The 21752-nt window shown below is 43.4% G+C and overlaps 1 protein-coding gene across 1 annotated transcript in view; it reads left to right on the top strand.

Moving 5' to 3' along the window:
- The window catches only part of FAT3 (FAT atypical cadherin 3), a 764758-nt gene that overhangs the window by 530489 nt on the left and 212517 nt on the right, over window positions 1-21752 (top strand). The window contains exons 6-7 of the mRNA XM_086933989.1: window positions 19084-19294; window positions 20558-20626. Of these exons, the coding sequence (XP_086790115.1) occupies window positions 19084-19294; window positions 20558-20626 (280 nt within the window). The remainder of the gene's footprint in view (window positions 1-19083; window positions 19295-20557; window positions 20627-21752) is intronic.

Below are 21752 nucleotides of genomic sequence, written 5' to 3' on the forward strand. Positions count from 1 at the left end.
GGCATTGTACAAATGATGAAGGAGACTAATAGAATTTAAAGAAACAATGACGTCTAGAGTTTCTTCTCAAGTGACCCGCTGTACAGACTTTCTTGACTCAATTCAGCCATAATATGAAGGAGAAGGCTTTGTTCTTTCATTGCTCTCATCTGTATTTAATGGAAATAAAATGCATCCTGGACACAGCTCAAAAGTTTAACAATCATGCTGGCCATAATTCTCAACACACTTTTTGGGGCAGTAACTCACTTAATGATAGGGTTTTATCTGTATAGCACTTTCCTGGAAAGCTTAACAAAGAATCTTTTCATAATTATCATTATTAGATAATTGAAATATGTATACCTTTAAATCACTTCAAGAACAATAAAATGACTAGGTAACTATGTCTGAATTCAAATCTGCAACATCCAGAACATACAAAGATCTCATCAGCAGCAAGTATGTAAATGATTGAGAAAGCTTGCTGACATAACTTTTTTTGTCCACTTCACCGAGTCTAAGAAGGCTTGAGAAAGTTTGGGGATGGTCTGGAGCCATGAGGGTATTGCACTTCTTCACCACTAGATGTTCCACTGCTTCCAGAAGTCCTCAGAAATGTTAATTAATTTTGATATCCACAGTTGTTCTTTATAGGGTGCACTGATGGTACCAGGTGTTGTCATGCTATAACAACATATAAATAAATAAATGAATGGAGGAATGAATGAATACATAAATGTTTAGGGGAAAGGATAAGCCTGTATTAGGACCATAAACCCAAACATTTCCATACGGGACATGATAGTGTACACTTTAAAAACCCCTGACAACTATCTTACGACAGCTACAGAATTATTTTGCGAAGGAATGCCAGCCAAAACTCTGTGTCATTCCATGCTGTCATAAAAACAGGATTAAAGATATTTTGAGGACCCACAGTGTTGGAGAAAGGCTGAAAGCAGGCAAGTGCAAGGTCCTCCCTCTCTAGAAAAATCACAGCCAACTTCAGTGGTTTCAGAAGGTTAAGAACGAAAAGGCAAGCATGATTTTGGTCTAGCTTTATAATGTAGGATCCTTTAACAAGGTATCCCTGAGGAACTGTTTGAATGACTGTAAGACAGGAAAAAGTAACTCACTTCTACACTGAAACCTGAAATACCACTAGCAAAGACCAGTGGAATAGCACATCGCTATAGAGGCTGTCATCTAGGTTTGTAGGGCTGGGAACTTCTCATTGCTGAAAGACCACTCCAGAGAAAAATTATTGTAAACGAGGACTGAAGCCCCCAGGAGCCAGCAGCGACGAGCCACTATTTCTGCTGGGCCATTTGTATGCTGTTTACTGACGATAGAACTCAGGGAACTGGAAGTAAACCCAGCAGGAATAAAGTTTGCACATGGGCCACAATCAGAACACTAATTCACTGTGGAGACTAGAGAATTGGTCAGCAGCAGGTTCTGTGACTCTTGTCTATTAGGTCATTCCCTTAAAGCTGTTCAGATCTCAGCAGGGCGCGCACCTCAACATCATTGATGGATGCAGAAAAACAACGTTGGGGGTGCACAGCTCACAAAGTCCAGGTAGCCCAAGTTGTATAAAAAAATCACTCTTTATTTAAAGTCAGTCAGATCACAATATCAGCCAACGTGTTTTGCTCCCACATTGAGAGCTTCCTCAGGGCGAAAAGATAGTAAACAGTCCAATTACAGTTCCCAAGTAAGTAAGCCAGTACGGTTATGTCACTAGTTCAATTGTAGATGTGACGATGCCAAGTAATATAGCATGTCTTCATCCAAGTAGTCCTGGAAAAAAAACCTGTATCGGTACCGTTCCAGAAGCTGATGACGACTGTAGATAGGAAAGGTTGAAAGATGGTGTCTCACCGATCCCATGTTCTGTGGTTCCAACTGAAAGACGTCCACAGGTGAGGAACAGCACTACAGTTACAACAATTAGGGTGTCTTCTCTTCGAAGAAAAAGAAGAACAAGTCCCTATTATTTCTTTAGCAAATATATCCAGTACAATACAGGAAGAGAACTTCTAGTTTCAAGCGGCGTTTGCATCACATTATGGGTGCACTTATAATGGAAACTTTAAAAAGTGAGTTCGGAGGATATCATCTATCGAATAATAGTCTAGACCACCGCATGCATTACATCGCGTAGTCCATCGTCCTGGGCCTGTAATTCCAGAATGTAGTCACGTATCGTTCCCGTGTACTGGACTTGTTCTTCTTGTTATTTGAAGAGAAGACACCCTAATTGTTGTCACTGTAGTGCTGTTCCTCACCTGTGGACGTCTTTCAGTTGGAACCACAGAACGTGGGATCGGTGAGACACCATCTTTCAACCTTTCCTATCCACAGTCGTCATCAGCTTCTGGAACAGTACCGATACGTTTTTTTTTTCCAGGACTACTTGGATGAAGACATGCTATATTACTTGGCATCGTCACGTCTACAATTGAACTAGCGACTCACCATACTGGCTTACTTACTTGGGAACTGTAATTGGACTGTTTACTATCTTTTCGCCCTGAGGAAGCTCTCAATGTGGGAGCGAAACACGTTGGCTATTGTGATCTGACTGACTTTAAATAAAGAAGTGATTTTTTGATACAATTCTGGCTACCTGGTCTTTGTGAGCTGTGCACCGCCAACGTTGTTTTTCTATTTTCTGATCTGGAGCACAGTTATGCCACTCAACAGCTGGCGTAGGGGTTGTTTGCACGGCAATTGGAATTAATTGTTGGAACTGGTGTGAGGTACGGCATCAAGGGCCCGCTGTTGCTCTCTGTGATTTCATTGATGGAAGCACCTGGCTTCTTTTTGCACAAACAGTCACAGCAAGAAGTACAAGCCTACCCCGTTGAACAACATGACTGGCAGAGGAATATATCCACCTAGACTCTACCTTTTATCACTGATAAATGTTCTTTAGTGATGAACAAAATTAGAATTAAGGAGCATCCCATCTGCCTTCTGGTTAAACTCTTCTGACACCATTTTAGACGCTTTTGGGTTAATCCAAATTGGGTGACCCTCTTCAATGCTGAATAGCTGGCTGTGTCCGAAAATACAATGATCATTGAACCTACTGACCAACACATTAAAAGAGGGCCTTCTAAGGTTAGACTAGGATGGGTCAAACTCCACACAAGGAATGGAAGGGTTAATAGAAATAATAAAAGGTGTAGGTGGGAAGGGCCACTGAAGCCCTGCAATTCTGCAGGGGAAAGTGACTGCATTCTTTGGCCGGAGGTGCTGACCCTAGTGTGCCTTGTAGTTGTCACATAACCTTCCTCAAATACCCCTCAGAAGAGTGGGCCACTGTTGAGAGAACTGGACTCATTGTGGGTGAATTGCTGCCGTGCAAAGACATTCCTTGGCCAACAGGGCAACTTGAATTGGTGGCTGCCAGAGCCTAAATCTTGCACTAGCCCCAACCATGTGTCAACCCCCAGCAAATGCGTCCACGGGTCCGGGGCAGGTGTGAACCAGAGCAAACACCCCAACGTTTTGCACAACCAGAGCAACTATAATTGTCTGACTTAGCTGTTTGTCAAAACCTAACACGAAGTCAAACCATGTGCAAATGGGCTGTATGCAAATGCACGCATCTGACATGGCTTACTTTCTGTGGTTGTTTTTACTTAACTTGTTCTAGTAGAGGATGTACCTCAGGTCCAAATCCTATGCTAACCACTGCTTACGTGTGAACAGTGCATGGTGCAAAGCATCTATTTCAGTGTCGTTGATGACATATTCACCACTAATCCTTTATGGGTTCCAGAGTAACATGCTACTCGCCAAAAAAACGCTTCAACACCTTGTCTGGGGGTAGTGAGCGCTATATAAATGCAATTACAATAAAATACAATACAATACATCATCAGCGTAAGTTTCTTTTCTTCGCTCAATGCATATGGAGGTATTTCCCGCAGCACCCTATTGCAGCACAATTTAGGCCTCAGTAGTCTTTGGTGTGTGTCTCTGCTTCCTCATTAAAGTAAAATATGTATTCATTTTATGTGTCTGAGAGGAGAGTTGTAAATTTATAGAAAAAAATTTATATTTCGTACCAACAGAGTAAAAAGCAAAGTGACTATTAAAAACAATGTTCTTTGCTTTCAACTTTTCTTTTGCTTAGCCTCTTAGTTAACAAGTCTGTGAACATTTGCAGGCTAAATTTGGTTTATTTCAATTGGAAAACCTCACCGAACACCGCCCCCTATAATTTTTTAGAAGGCTAGCATTGTAAAACTGCCGGCCCTTGACTGTCCAGAGCCTTGACATGCTCATTTTATTGATCGATTTCAAGTAAATTGGTACATTGGATCTTTCCTTCAGAGTGATAAGTACAGTAACACCCTCATCACTGGGCCCCACTCCTAGGTTGTAGAAATCACTGTGACAGATGACACAAAATATGAAATGAGAATGCGGGCAATCATGCTCGCTAGCCCGACAGCGCAGTTCATTAGGCCTGTTCGCAGGATATACAGCCCGCATCTGAGCTGACGAATGCGGCAGTCCGGCGAAGAATGAAAGATGCTGCGGGTGCTGGGCTAATGAAATGCAATTGGAGTGCAGCAAGGGCAGGCATTCCAGAGATTGGTCCTATAATGTCTGTGTGGTAGTACATTTGAGGCTTGGTAGTTTTACAGGTCAACTGTAATGGTTGCCAGCTTTTTCTACTGTGGATCCAAACTCCAATCAGTTTTACTGCAGTCTTGATTAAGTCCGGCATTAGCCAAGGCCTTTTAATATCACAAACGTCAGCTCTCTTCATCCACTGGTCTGCCTTGTTGTTCACATTTCTCTTTCGCCTGCTACAGCACACATCATGGGGCAATGGGTCAGACCCAAGAGCGGCACATCTATTAGGGCTTTGAGGCTCTGCCCTCACCCTATTTGGATACTCCAAAGCAACAAAATCAGAAATTTATGACAGATTTGTTCTTTCCATATATTTATAGTCCTTGCCTTGCTGCCTGAATCTCACTCCATAAAGGGACCCCAAGCCAGACACCTTTGGACACCCCTATAGGATGATGTCATCAGGGTTTCCCCCTGAAACTTCCCTTTAAACAGCCCAGTATTAAAAATGAATTTCATGCATTACCTGTTCACTCATACATCTTTTCAGTGCACTGTACACGCCTTTTAATTGCACCTATAGCAATATCTCAAAACCCAGATTACCAACACATAAAGGCCACTGGTTTGGCATACAAAAGGTGGACAATAAATATGCCCATGCACTCACTCGATAACACAGCATCCTTAACAGAAGTAAATGTAGTAGCAATCGTGGTAGAGGTAGTAGCATTAATTGCAGTAGGACCAGGCAAAGGAGAAGTAACAGCAAGTTGATGTAAATAATTAATTTACTCTCTTAATTTCTATGCAGATAAGTACTTAATCAATAATAACTCAATCGAAATGAAGGAAAACAGAGTCCGTGGTGTAAGAGTTTCTAAGGGTTTTATTCCTCATAAAGGAATCAGGATATCATGTTCTGACCACCACACAGGATGTCAGAAGGGATAGATGAGCGCGCCGTCGTTTATTGACAATACATAGCTTATATACTTGATTTACATCATAATGTTCAATGTAAGAGGCGTAACAGCTGAGAGAAGACAAGATAACAGTATACACGTGGTGCTAGTACATCATCAAGAGGCGTAAACTAGGCGTGAACTAGAAACGTCACTGATAGGTGACGCAAGTGGGTGGCACCAAGGGGTGGTGCTAACAGAATGTTGCAATGTCAGCAGAAATCGGAAGCTTGGATGCGCGCGCAGCTGCATGACGTGTGATAGACGGGGTGCAGGGGACTTGACATTTACACTGGCGGAAAGAGACAGAAGTCTGGCATGTCAGATCAACTTGTGCTTCTATCATATCTGATATCTGATGTTTAGGAACTAAGCTATCTGGGCAGAAAGGTCTCTAGAGCAGAAGCTATTCTATACTTGCTGTGAGTGCGTGTATAAGCGCCTGAGTGTCTGTATGAGAAGCGTGGGGCATGGGGCCTTCCATGGAAGCATGGCAACAGAGGCTATGAATTACTTGCATAAAGACAGGTCGGCCCTTTAGCCCTGTAGCTGAGGAAGGATGTTTACTGAAGCTAGCAGGCTGGAATGTATCTTCGGGGAGGAAAACAGATAACTCGAAGATTATAGTCAATCTTGGCAGGCAGCAGGCTGAGCTGAGCACGGAGGGCCGCGCTAGAAGTAAGTCAGAGTTCACGGGTACGGGGGCTGCTTGGGCAGAGGCCCTCGCAGTCAGAAGCCAGAAAAGAGGCTCGGTGGCAGAGATTCAGGGCCTACTTTCAGCCAGGCTGAAAAACGTAGGAGTACACTTCAAAAAGACGTTGGCATAGCATACTTAGGAACGGACCATCAAACCCATTCATGGTGGGTCTGAAAGAGGACAAGTTAACGTTGGACGCAAATGTATTTGCGTCTTCATAGCTGGTACAGGAGGGAAGTTACATGCACTTTTAACTCGTACATGGAGTCGGTGGGGTACTCGCTAGGGAACACAACATGACCATAAAATTTATATTACCTCATTCCCTCCTTGTTCCCTACGGACCCTTCATGATATATCGATCCTCATAAATCGATCAGTTTGTTCTTGTAACATTATATGTTCGTCTTTCTTTCTTTGACTGTTTGAGAGGCAACTGGAATGCTCAATGCAGGATGTGGCACACAGTCCACATATCGCTGGCCCACACTGCAGGCACAGGCAACAACTGAATACTATAACAAGGCCAATGCCTAGGAAGGATAAGATCTTCCATCCCCAAGCTGTTAACGTAGTCCAGAACCAACCGGACCAAGTCCAGGTGCCTGGATTCTGATGTATCTGATTTGCAATTTTATGTAAACGGGTGATAGCTTGATAGACAGATGGTGCGTTTTGTGGAATGAAAACACAGCAACTTGACCCGATGACCTTACAGGCTCCACCTCTATCTGCCAAGATGACGTCAATCACAAGGCGATTTTGAAGGACAACAGTCCGTATAGCAGACTGCTCCTCTGTTAAGTTACCTAGAGCGGAGGCAGTTTCGTTCACTACTGCTTCGAGTGTTCTCGTTAATCTGCGTATTAATTTACTGTTTTGGACAGGCCCTAGGAAGAAAAAGAATCCTTTATTGAAATCAGTGTACTGTTCCCATGCCGTTTCTGTGTAGTCGACAAGGGGAATATCTCTTTTGGGTCTATTCGGTGCTAGATTCGTATTTCTATGGTAATCAGGGGGAGCTAGAAAAACAGGTGGCAGGAGGAAGGCAATGTAACAGGTACCATCCCAATCTGGAGGCAAACGTATGTATGCGGTATGACCACAAACAAAGTAGGAATGACTGATAGCTTTAAAGGACGATTTACCATGGTCACTGAACTCGACCACAGTAGTGCATTTACTATGACCTACGTGTACTGAACCTTTCTTGCTAACACATAATTCACCTGTGACTGGTAGTACTAACATATGGGGCAGAACTGGAGCAGTTTCAGATTCAACAGTGAGGATCATAAGGCTAATTGTGTAATTACCTAATCCATATACTTCATTTTCTAGATCAGTTCCTATTCGAGTGGGAAGTCCCTCTTTATCAGGATAACAGACGTTGAGCAGGACTAAGTTCAAGTTTCCCCAAACCCAGCCCCCATCGAAAACAGCAATATCAGGATCTAAAGAATTAATTATTTTAAACCATGCTCCACAGGAGCCATTGTGAGTGAATGGGTACGGAAAGAGAGGCAGAGCTCCCTTGTAATTCTGGTAGGGAGGGAGTCGGCCACATATCCAACAGTCTGTAGCATTATTTGTCTGATGGGAATGGTGTAACATACTAATGAATGTATTGTTGCGCAGCGCAAGTCTGTAAGAGAGTTCATGTGCGGGAAGTTCACTAAAAGTGTGTTCAGCAGAGACATTGTAAGCAGATTGTTCACGCCTGAAAATAGGCCAGTACATAGGAAGCAGAATGCTGGCAATAATAATTAGAATACTCAGAATAAACATGATTATTAGTGTCACTATGCAGTGACTACGAAGTGATTTGCAATATGTTCTTCTCTTTTCCTCTCTCTCTCTAACTCGATCTAGGGGATACATGTCAGAAACTATTTAACCGATTCACCTAGGGGAGGACTTAAACAATTAAACTGTCTGACTTGCTAGATCGAAGCTTCATACGGTAAAGTTCTTGAGGAGTCTTTTCTCTTTTAGGCACAGTAACGTCTTGTGCTTCAACACAGTCTTTGGTGGGGGTGGACGAGTCAGAGTCCTGTTTCAGTCCGTTTTTTAGTTCATTGCATAGTTTGATGTGACTCGTGTGGACCCACCCCTTTCTCCCCTCGATTTTCACGGCGGTCCTGGTGGTAAGCAGAACGGTCTTTGGAGACTTCCAGCGGGGCTCCAGCGGACTTTTCCGGTCGAAATTCCGGACGAGTACCAGGTCCCCTGGACGGACCTCATGCGCCTTTACATCGGTGTTGTCAGGGAAGGCTGCGGCAACCTGTGAACGACATGATTGGAGTGCAGACATCAAGGAGGCAAGGTAATCTGTCAACATGTTACAATCAATATCAGTGATCTTTTTCGGAACGGGCGTCCCCCACATATTCGGCGGTCTGCCAAAGACCACTTCGTACGGGGATAGCCCTGATCTCGAGTGGGCGACCATTCTCATGTAGAATAGTGCCACGGGCAGGGCGACTATCCAGTCGACCCCTTTTTCCTGACAGATCTTGGCAAGACGGATTTTTAGTGTCTGATTATGCCTTTCTACAAGGCCAGCTGCTTCGGGATGTCGGACACAGTGGAACCTCCACTGATATCCTAGCAAGAGGGAAACTTGTCTCATCAGCTCGGACGAGAACGGCTGTCCGTTATCTGAATACACGACACGGGGCAAACCGTACCGTGGGAAAAATTCACGAACCAACTGTCTGGCAGTGGTCGGAGCAGTGTAGTCTGGGACTGGGTATGCTTCGGTCCAGCGGGACAGAGCACAAACAATTACAAGGACATACTTAAATCCTCTACAGCTATTCATCTGGATATAATCCATCTGGAGGACTTCAAAAGGGTGATCGGGAGGATGAAATCCACCTTGCTCAACAGGGACACTTTTACCTGGATTGAACTGACAACAGATCATGCAAGTACGCACTTTCTGTTTTGCTGCTGCTCGTAAGTGTTTGTTGTACCAGAGATTCTGTAAACTGTCTAACATGGCTTTCTCTCCAAGATGGGCAGGACTATGTGCTGTATTTATCATGACTTGAACCATTGAGTCGGGGAGAAACCATATAGATTTTCCCTTCGTCACCCAACCTTGATCTGTCTGAATCCCTCCTAGTTCAGTCCATTTCTTTATCTCCTCTGGAGTAGCATGTGTCTGGATATCAATTACATCTAGGGCGGGATCTCTAACTGCCATACACTGGGTCTGGACTATTGTCTTTGTCACATCAGTAGTCTGGGTGTGAGTCAGTGCTGTATGTTTTGCTGTCTGGTCTGCCAGGTCGTTACCCTGGGAAACAGAATCTGTGACTTTAGTATGTGCCTTACACTTCATGACTGATATGCCCGAGGGCAAATGTATTGCTTCTAACAGTGCTTGAATGAGGGGGCCATGTTGGATCTTGGCCCCATGGGAAGTCAGAAAACCTCGTTCTTGCCAGAGGACTCCGAAGTCGTGTACAACTCCGAAGGCATAGCGGGAATCTGTGTATATGTTAACATTTCTGTTCTTGGCTAGAATACAGGCTCGAGTCAGAGCGATGAGCTCTGCCGCTTGAGCAGACAGTGTGTCAATACGATGTGTTTCTTTAATTTCAGTTTCAGTGGTCACGGCGTACGCGGCCACTAATTCTCCTGTACTTGTTCTCATGCATGAACCATCCACATAAAGTGTCAGGTCTGGATTTGTCAATGGGACATCTGTTAAGTCTCGTCTAGGCTTAGTTACTGCATTAATTATTTCTATACAATCATGCGGAGCTGGATCTGTCATAACTGTAGGTAACAGTGTTGCTGGGTTCAGGATGCTGCAACGTCTGATTTCTATGTGTGGCTGGAATAGTGTTAATTCATAACCTGTCAGTCGTGCTATAGTTAAGTGTTGAGTCTGGGTTCTGTTTAACAAAACCTCTACAGAATGTGGTACTTGAACTGTTAACTGATGACCTAAAACAATTGAATCACTTTGTCTTATTGCTAGCGCTGTTGCTGCTACTGACTTTAAGCACGCAGGGAGTGCTTGAGCTACTGAATCCAATGTACTAGAAAAATAAGCACAAGGCTTATGTGAACCTGCTTGGTCTTGAGTGAGGACAGACAACGCTGTGCCATCACGTTCTGTAACAAAAAGTGTAAACGGTTTGCTGTAACATGGTGTCGCTAAAACTGGTGCTTGGCATAAAACTTTCTTTAATTCTTCAAAAGCTTGTGTGTGTTCCTGAGTCCAAGGGAGGACAGTCGAAGTCGCTGCCTCCTGTGTCGTTAACTGGATGAGTGGTTTAGCTAGAAATGCATACTGGGGAATCCATTGTCTGCAGTACGAGGTGAGGCCTATGAAGGCCCGCACTTCCTTTTGTGTCTTGGGTTGCGGCATGTTCACAATTAACTGAATGCGATCGGGAGTGAGCTGTCTCCCCACTTTGGACAGCAAGTGACCCAAGTACACAACTTGCTGAACACAGAATTGTAGCTTCGAAGGAGACACCTTGTGTCCCTTGTCGGCCAGGAAATGTAAAACTGTCAGTGATGCTTTTTCACATTCGGGCTCACTTCGTGCGGTGATCAGCAGATCATCGACGTATTGTAGTAAAGCGGTGTTAACTGGCATTTGAATACAATCTAGTTGTCTTTTCAGTGCTTGACTATAGATGCTGGGGCTTTCTGTGAATCCTTGAGGTGCGCGCGAAAATTTGAAACTGCGTCCATTTAAACAGAATCCGAAGAGATATTGGCTCTCTGGATCAATAGGCACGCTGAAGAAGGCGTTCTTGAGATCAATTACAGTAAAGAACGTTGCTTCTGAATCAATAGCAGTCAAGAGAGATGATATATCGGGGACCACAGGATACTGTGGGATAATGCATTTATTCAATTCTCGAAGATCAATCACCAGCCGATATACTGGCGGTGCATTGGGATCAGTACGTTTAAGAATCGGAATGATGGGTGAGTTACAGATATTGGAGTCGGTCTCGACGACCACTCCTTGGGCAATGAGCTCTTCAATGATTTTCAGTAAAGCCGCTACAGCATCGGGTGGTAACTTGTATTGTCTGATTCTGGGTAATACAACACCTGCCTTGAGGGTAACGCGGTATGGTGTAATGTGCATACATCCTACATCAGTTGGGCCTTTTGCCCACAAGTAATCAGGTACATTTTTCAATCTGACGTCAAACTCACGAAGGACGTAATGACCCTTGAAATCCCGCAGAAAGAGTCTAACCCCCTCCGGGGAGCAGCATATTATAGCTCCTAGAGCCTTCAGTGTTTTAATTCCTAACAGATTTTCCGGACATGATTTTGTTAGTAACAGGTCTGTAACGCGTGATAATGGACCCACAGCCAGGGGAACTGGTTCTGATACTTCATTTACAATAGGTTGTCCTGAAAAACCAAGGGAAACATTTTGTGAGCCTGAGAGGGGTGCCCCTGGAACTTCGTCATGACTTATTGTAGTGCGACTTGCCCCTGTGTCAATTAAAAACTTTCTATCTTTCCCCAATACTTGACTGTGTACATAAGGACCTTCTTGATCTACAGGAATCTCGATAAGAGGCAAGCCACCTTCCCTCTCTAGGCTGTTTCATGTATATCGGGAATATTCGGGGTAAGCAGACTGGGCATACTGGTACATCTGTTGTGAGACTTGCTGAGTTGCAGCAATGGGCTGTGGCTGTGGTACTGCTACGGTCTGTGCTGTCTGTGCAGATGCATGCATGGGCTGTGTATTCTGTGTAGACTGATGCTGGTTATGGTCTTGTCTAGGCGGATGCGGTCTCTCTTTAGTTTTACCTGTCGCTATGTTATGTTTCAGAACTGCACATTCGTGTACGTAGTGACCTGGCTGCTTGCAATAATTGCATGTCCCTTTAACAGGAGCTGCAGCGTGACTTGTCTGGGTCGTACCTTTCCTGTGACTGTCGGATGGGACCGTCTGGGCTACTAACATTTTCATTTTCGTGTCTTTCATGCGCTTCTGTTCCTGATCTTGTTCTTCCCTAATTCTATTCTGGTGATATTGTAACATTTGTAACATCTGGGATGGCGTATTTGCTTGCCATGTACTCTCGACTTTATACACTCTATTTTTAACTAACGGTAGGGAATTCTCGACTAACTTTGATACAAAAAGATGTGGGTACGACTCGCTACTTGGCTGGAGGCCACTATTGATAATAAAACATTTCTCGAATCTTGAATAAAAGTCGCTAGTATCTTCATCATGTTTCTGTTTACAGGACGAGATTGCATCCCAATCCTCCTTTCTAGTTGTCAATAATCTGGGCAGGACCTGTACTATCAAACCTGGTAATGCTTTAGTTTTGTCCCCAAGGCCTAACCCTGGAACCCGTTTTTTCTCTTCGTCTTCTATTTCTGCCCAGGCAATCTTTGTGTCTCCCACCTCCCATTCCTTTTCCTTTAATTTCTCGAATATACCCGTAGGCAATAATACTTTCAACATTTTCATGATATCATCATATGTGTAGTCCCCCATTAATAACATGTCTTTAAGCTCTCTATGGAAACCTGCAGGGTCTTTATCATGGCATGGTACTAATTTCTTCATTTCTAACAGTTCTAATTTAGTCAGAGGCGTGTGCACATACACGCGTTTCAAAACCTTGTCCTCACCCATAACAGGGTGTACTTCTCGTAAGGGGTTCTGACTTTCAATACCACCCCCGCACTGCATATGGTACATTTTCCTTTCTGGAGGTGGGGCGGGGACATATTCAGGACTTACAAAGGTATCATATCTGCGTCGTTGTTCTAGAATTATTTGAACTAATTTAGTGCTTAGGCCTCTCCACCTATCCATCAGTAGTGCTTCTAGTGTCTCATGTAAGGGACCTGGATCGGAATAATGTTTTCTGTACTTAATGAGAAGGTGCTGAATCATATATATACCTGCTAATTTCTGTTCGTCGGGGGAGAGGTTCAGAAATGTCTGTGCTACGGTGTCATCATTATATATGTCTGCATTTTCGGCCCATGATACCGCTGATCGGGCTAATTCTTGTTCATCCATAGAATTGAGTACATGGTACCCCACTCGATCTCGAAGCCGTTTATCAGTTTCCTGGAACTGATGCTCAGCAGAATTCGGATTCGTTAAGGCAGAGAAGAAAACTCTCTTGCTTTCTGGACGGATACCCTTCCTAAGATAAGTTCCCTTACCTACATATGCTATAGTGCTTGTAGTCGGTTCTAGTTCTTCAGATTCTTCTTCCTCCTCGGAGGGAGCCTTTTCTTTCTCTTTCTCGTGTACTGCTATCACTGCTTTCTTAATCTTTTTATACATGGCCTCTATGCAATTTTGTCTGTCATGTTTTCCATCAGCTATATTTTGACCCCACTTGTTCAATGCATCTAATTCACTCTGATCTGTTCCGGGCCTGTCTCGTTCTCTTATTAGACAATTTATGAAAAATCGTAGTATCAGTGCTTGCATGTTAACTTTCTGTTTCTCCAGGGCATCCTTAATACTGTCGGGGTCCTTTCCCGTTTGAACGAACTCATATATTCTATCTAGGCGCTCCTTCATTCCTGCATAACATAACAAACTATCAGTAGCAGATCTTAACCGTAAAGACGCTAATATCATTAAGTCGTCCTGTCCAGGTTCTGGATCATATCTACAAACTGACATATTTTCTTTTAGTGCATCAAGACGGGATGAATTAGAAGAACGGGGGGATCTGTGCGTAAGAGGACTCTGCATACCTCTGAGATTTAATCTGTGAGTCGGTGGCGGGGTCTGGAGACCCGCGGTCGCACCTCCTGAAGCGGAAACTTGGGCATTATCTCTGTGTGTAGTCAGTATCTGAATTTGTCTTTTAGTAGGATCTGATTGAAGTGGTTTCGGCAGATCAGTTTTAGGTGAGGGAAGTGGCGGAGCTGGCGGAACGGAACTAGTCTTTTTCGGTGTCGGCTGAGAGTGATCTTGGGGGGCAGTACCACCCCCGGCCCTGTCAGTAGGCAGGGCACGAACAGGCAGATTGGTGTAAGCTGGCGCTACATCTTCGAGATATGAATTTAGGAATATGTCTTTAGTAGTCTTATGCATTACTTTAGTTGGAACTAATGGTGACGGCAAATTTTTCGGTATTTCTGAAATGGCGTCAGGGGTACCATCGGCCAAAAGATACATGTTGTTCACTTTGCCATTTTGGATACGATCTATTTGTTCTACTTTTACTCGAATTCCCTCAGTAACTAATTCGTTTTCTTGGGCCTTTTCTGATTCTTTAAGCCTGTCTTCTCTACGGAGTGCTCTATCAGCACGCTTACGTGATTCCTTACGCCAAAATTCTATGGCGTCTTTCTGAGATTGTCTAGCTTTCTTTTTCCGTAATATTTCTTCTACCTTTATGATGCACTCGGCATCCCATGTTCCGTTAACTGGCCATCGGTATCTTTCCTCTAGGTGCTTGGTATAATCTGTCCATAACTCTAGATACAAGATGGCGTCTATGCCATGCTTATTATACATGAAATTACCTGGAGTGTCCCTAGGGGGGATTGGAATCTCTTCCTCTAACATCCCTTTCCTAGTTCCTATCTGCTTTAATTTGTTAAAAAACGGCATTGTGCCTACTTGATACTGAAATGCTTGATCCTTAATACTTAATTTCGCCTGTAACTATTTAAACAAAAAAACACAATAATGCACAAAAACAATCACATTCATACCACGACATTAATCACATGAAACATTTAAAGACATAGCTAACTTCCCCCTACTCTGAATGTACCGCTCAACGATACAGATACACTGCTGTAACAGTGCAGAAATTCGGAATACTTTATATACTGCTAAACAGTACAGATACACTGCCTAAAAACAGTGCAGACCGGACTTGCGTACCCAAACCCGTCTAGATACGACCCAGCAATGGTACTCACCGGGAAGCACGGAAAACAGAAGGCCTCGGAACACTCGACTGGACTCGACTCGGAACTTCGGAAAACTTCGGAAAACTTCGGAAAACTTCGGAAAACTTCGGAAAACTTCGGAAAACTGGTGGGCCTCTTCACACCTCGGACCTTGCTTCCTTCGGCTGGGCTCTGGTCGGGATCCTCCGCACTCCTCACCGCCTCGTCTGGGCACTGATCGCAGTCTTCGTCACCTCCGTGTGTCAGAGGGGGATGCAGGAAATCCTGCCAGTACACGTGTGGTCCGTCTAACTGATGGCAGGGGACACGGATTGCAACGCACCTTCCGGCGCGTGAGGTGGGGGAGGGGTCCCTGTTCGGGCGCCAAAATGATGTAAATAATTAATTTACTCTCTTAATTTCTATGCAGATAAGTACTTAATCAATAATAACTCAATCGAAATGAAGGAAAACAGAGTCCGTGGTGTAAGAGTTTCTAAGGGTTTTATTCCTCATAAAGGAATCAGGATATCATGTTCTGACCACCACACAGGATGTCAGAAGGGATAGATGAGCGCGCCGTCGTTTATTGACAATACATAGCTTATATACTTGATTTACATCATAATGTTCAATGTAAGAGGCGTAACAGCTGAGAGAAGACAAGATAACAGTATACACGTGGTGCTAGTACATCATCAAGAGGCGTAAACTAGGCGTGAACTAGAAACGTCACTGATAGGTGACGCAAGTGGGTGGCACCAAGGGGTGGTGCTAACAGAATGTTGCAATGTCAGCAGAAATCGGAAGCTTGGATGCGCGCGCAGCTGCATGACGTGTGATAGACGGGGTGCAGGGGACTTGACATTTACACTGGCGGAAAGAGACAGAAGTCTGGCATGTCAGATCAACTTGTGCTTCTATCATATCTGATATCTGATGTTTAGGAACTAAGCTATCTGGGCAGAAAGGTCTCTAGAGCAGAAGCTATTCTATACTTGCTGTGAGTGCGTGTATAAGCGCCTGAGTGTCTGTATGAGAAGCGTGGGGCATGGGGCCTTCCATGGAAGCATGGCAACAGAGGCTATGAATTACTTGCATAAAGACAGGTCGGCCCTTTAGCCCTGTAGCTGAGGAAGGATGTTTACTGAAGCTAGCAGGCTGGAATGTATCTTCGGGGAGGAAAACAGATAACTCGAAGATTATAGTCAATCTTGGCAGGCAGCAGGCTGAGCTGAGCACGGAGGGCCGCGCTAGAAGTAAGTCAGAGTTCACGGGTACGGGGGCTGCTTGGGCAGAGGCCCTCGCAGTCAGAAGCCAGAAAAGAGGCTCGGTGGCAGAGATTCAGGGCCTACTTTCAGCCAGGCTGAAAAACGTAGGAGTACACTTCAAAAAGACGTTGGCATAGCATACTTAGGAACGGACCATCAAACCCATTCATGGTGGGTCTGAAAGAGGACAAGTTAACGTTGGACGCAAATGTATTTGCGTCTTCATAGCTGGTACAGGAGGGAAGTTACATGCACTTTTAACTCGTACATGGAGTCGGTGGGGTACTCGCTAGGGAACACAACATGACCATAAAATTTATATTACCTCAAAGTAGTAATTTCAGGAAATAAGGAGGAACATATCTGTAACCTTAACCCCTCCCCTGCTGATGACGGAACCGCTCCGTCATCAGCCGCGGTCGCGCTGTGCTGATGACGGAGCGGTTCCGTCATGGCCCGGCCGCCGCGCCTGCGCGGCGCTGATTTCGCGCCTGCGCGGCGCATTCTATTGAGCGGGCGTTCTATCTGGTTGACGATGGTTTCATGGTTCCATGGCAGAATAAACAGCTGTATTGCCACATAATGTGATGAAGCAGTGACCACATCACATTGTTATCAGATGAAATGTATGTAAAAGTCATTCACATTCACACCACACTGGCACCGCAGGCTTCCAGACTGTCCTACGCGCGACCTGAATTTCTGCTAATTGCAATTGATTAAACCTTCAAGATATATGCATCCTTTCATCCTTCAAGACCCAAGTGTTCTTCTAATGCCTCAATTGGCCAGCTCCATCCTATGATCTCCATTAACTGTTACTCATTTGAGCTGCCAGGTTCATTCTGGAAATGTGCAGAGTTAATACTACCTTGAATACAATTTCTAACATGTTTTCCGCTGTGGACAGTGACTTCAAGCGCACTGATTTAATAACTGCACTTCTAAAATAGTAATTAAAACAGACATAAGAAAATATTTGAACAGGACACTATTTACAAAATGTGCGATATGTGACATAGAGGAAGTACGTAGTAAATGGCCAGGTCTGCCAATGTGTCAATGAATTCCTGCTTGTCTAGACAGGCATGGTCTCACTACTCAAAGGGGCGTTAGTGCATTCCCAGTGCTGTTGATGCCTACTGCCAGGCAGATGTTAACACCCCATTAACAAAAAAAAATCCATATATGAATACTTGCGGATTAAATATGCAAATCAGACCCGATTCCCCCAAAATACCATCTTTGCATATCAGTTTTGGTGGGCAGAGCCTGCATTAAGATGGCCATCATTCTGGTGTGCTTGGTGATGAAACAATTACTTGCCACTTTTTTCCTCTTGCTAGGACAGTAAGGAATTACTTTGCATAATCTCTTTCCACCCCAGCATTTCAGTCTGCCACATGAAAAATATTAGTGTGGCAGGGTATGCTCAGACGTGAGTCCCTTGCTCACTTTGCCACTGGATTCAAGCAAGCCGGGCTGAAGACGGCTGGAATGCCAGAACCCGGTCCTCGGAAGCTTGTTTCCAGTCCAGGGAAGACATGGCTTGGCAGTTCGGGCTGGACTGTTCCCATGAGGCACAGGGTCAGACTGATTTGCTTATAGCCATGTCTGAACTGGGGTGGCAGAGTGGGCTGAAGAATGGTGATGGATTAAACCCAGATCTTTTGACTGGGTGTGAGTGTTTGATTGATTCAGATGCTCCGTCCATCACCACCCCCTTTTGTACCGGACATTAAAAATATAGTCTGCACTATTGCTAAGTTATGTAAGCAAATTACTACTGCCTCTACCGATAATTCTGGAAAAGCAAAGATTGGAAAAAGGTCCGCTATCCCAATAACTGTATGCATTCGACTCCGCACACTCACTGCTGTTATTAGCTCCATCCAGTAAGTGGGTGGAACTGAAAAGGAAATGTGTAATTAATGGGGTAGCATAGGACAGTATGCGGCAAGATTAGGATGGGGCTGACAAGCCAAGTGTATGAGTACTAGCGTATACCAAGGTGGCTACCATAACATAAAAGCACAAAGAGTAATGATAATTCATCTCAAATTAAAATGGGCGATAAGTAAGTGGGAGACAGCAGTACTTTGTTTGCAGGACTTAGTAATAGTGCACTTCTCCCAGTAACTTTCAGAGGTGTCTCTTGGAGCACCGTTGCACAATGGTTGTAGTGCTTACCGCATTACTGGGCTAATATGCAAATATGATCTAAATGGCTGCAGGTAATGGTATTGCCCACTTAGATCTTTCTGCCTTCTTCGTTGGCTCAGGTCATACTCGGAGTCAAGGCGGTGTGTGAAAAGAACATGAGAAAAAGTGTAAACACTGAAAAGATATCTGTAAAGCCAAAAAAATAATATCCCCTTCAGCTGCAGTGTCCTGACTTGGAAGCGGCCAGAGTTGGAGGATTGCTCTGGGTGGATCTATGAAGAACCTTTTCACAGAGCTAGGGATGATATTGATGAGATTGAAATGTAACTGAAAATATTTCAAGCATTCATCAGCTTTGTTTGGTCTCCTCCTTGAATGTATTTCTTCACTACTAACATTCAATGTTATTGTATCTGATTTTGTTTATTGACATAACTATTAGTCATACTATAATGTTGATTCAAATATTGTCACCTTTCCTCAAGCCACTTCAATTTATTTTTAATTAATTTAGATAAAAGCAGTGGACAACGGACGACCACAAAAGTCTTCCTCAGCACGCCTGCACATTGAGTGGATCAAGAAACCGCCTCCTAGCTCTGTGACACTTACATTTGATGAACCTTTCTACAACTTTACAGTCATGGAAAGCGACAAGGTGACCGAAATCGTGGGAGTGGTCACTGTGCAGCCAGCAAACATCCCTCTGTGGTTTGACGTGGAAGGTATGTTTATTTGGAAAAGGCATAGAACTGTGCACCATCAACCATTTTCGGAAGTAAAGATAAATATTGGAAACAAAGTTAACAATAGCATATGGGAGCGTAAGACTCTATACTGAAATGTGAGCAAACTGTAAGCAAGGAATGGGGCAGCCATTTTGTTAAGCACTGCTTTTATACCCATGTCTGCTTAAGTGTAAACACAGAACGATAACTATCGACTGAGGACCAGATTTACTAAGGCTTTTGTAGTCCTGGTATCACGCAAAGTGAAGCAAGGCAGCGCAAGCACTTCACTGGGATTCACTAAGCCACGCAAAATTACCTTGCTTGGCTCTGCATGGTTTGATAAACCCATAACGCGAGTAACGCGAAGCAGAGCATTTCCTTGCCTTGTGTTACTTTGCGGCAGGGAAGTGTTCCATGGATGTAGTGTGGCATTTCCACGCTTCCAGCCATGGTTTTTGACACAATCAAGGTCAGTAAATCTGAGATTTAGTTAAAATGCTGCGATGCCCTGACTGAGGCGTAATGAGGAGAAATATCTTTTTTTCTCCTCTTTACTTCCTCTTTCTATGTTTGTTATACATAGAAAGAGGAACATGCCTCTAAGGTAGGCATTCCTTAAAAAAATAATCCTGCTCGTAACTCTGGGCGCTACGCAGCTCATGGTACTACAGCGCTAGGAAGCAGCAGAAATGCTCCATATCGTAGTAAATATGGTGCATTTGTACTGTCTCTCTTTCACATAAAGCAGCGCAGAAACTTGTCTTGCTACGTTGCGTGAAATGTTGGTGAATCTGCCCCTGAGCGTCTAGCACCAGTGTTGTTAGTTAGATGAAGAATTTGCATGGATCTGCATGAAAACATTGCTGTTGAGAGGCCGCCTTGTATGAAGTTCTTTTGCAATTTTGTTGGACTATTAAACAAAGGGCTACATTATCACTGCCCTTGAGCCCACACAGCAATAGTTCATTCCATGTGAATGCATTAACAAGAATAACAATACTACTGACGAATACACTGAAGTACATAATGAACACCCCGGAGCTTTCATTGCAATTAAGAGTTCTTTGTTTTTTTTCTATGCTGTCTTCTACAATTAATTATTTCCTGTTTCTCATTTAAATTCTAGTGCTAAACTTCACTAATCTCCTTTCCGAAGGCGTTTTCTTTTGTCTTTTAACTTGCTGTACTGCAGTGCTCTCCTGTCTTGACCCTTTCTGCTTTCCGTTCTCTTTCTGCTCCTGACTGCACTGCTTGAAGGTGGCAAGCATGCTCGAGAGATGTTCTATATTCTACAGACAGTTTGTGGGCAGAACTGTTCAACTGAAGGTACCCTTCGCGCAAACGCATTTGCTGGAATGCATATTTCCATATCAGCCATATTTTTATTTTTGACAGCAAATGAGATCACATGTTCACAAATGCCAGTTACAAGGCGTAGCATTCGAACTTTCCATTATATTTATATACATATAATTTGCTGTAATATATGTCATGTTAGATTCTATTATTAGGTATTTAATATGTAAAATATATAATAATATGATATTATAGATATGATATAATGTAGTATAAAATAATATATTATCATATACTTTAATTTAATATATGATATAATATAATATAATATTATATTGAATTAAATTATATCATGCTATATAATATCATATTATATTATTTAACATTTTACATGTTATATAGCTAATAATAGAATTTATCTGACATACATTTTAGCATGTAATATGATATAATATAATATAATATAATATAATATAATATAATATACTAGTACTTCTACTGCATAGAATACCCAACACTATGGGTGAAAAGAATGATATGCACAGTTATGCACTGTCCTCTTGTACTGTGCTACCCACTGTGGCACTAATACCAGAAATACAAAATTGAGTGGGAATACTAGGTGACCTGTATTAGCTTCTAGAATAAATCTTGGCATAAGCTGTGTCGAACGTTACTTTAAATGTACGGCAACAGTTTTCACTGTTAACCCGTGAAAGGCATTGTGTACATGTGTATGCTTCTTTTTACATTCACTTCTGATATATCCCTTGCCATGCATGCCCTCCCATCTGTCTTTTGCTATTATCTTCTCTCATTTTTGTTCATTTTCACATAAGATGTGTGTCAGTGTACTTGAAATAATGAAAATAAACAGCGTTTGCCCTCTGGAAACTTTAACCGCATGTAATATTTGCTTGAGGCGATCAGGTGTGAGTCCATGTGCAGAGGTTTCTCTTCTTCTGTAATTCTTGACATGTTCTTTCAATGAAACAGTTTCCGCAGCTTAGTTGGGCCTTCGGTAAGTCACTGTTCTCACTGTGTACCGCTTTTGCAGCCGTGCTGTTCGCACAAGCGTAGAGGGACTCTTTAACCACTAATGTCTTTTTTTTAGAATTGTGGCACTGTCTACAGATGTTGTGTAGTGTTTATGAAT

This window comes from Lissotriton vulgaris, chromosome 8, assembly GCF_964263255.1.
Source record: "Lissotriton vulgaris chromosome 8, aLisVul1.2, whole genome shotgun sequence".
NCBI classification, from domain to species: Eukaryota; Metazoa; Chordata; class Amphibia; order Caudata; family Salamandridae; genus Lissotriton; species Lissotriton vulgaris.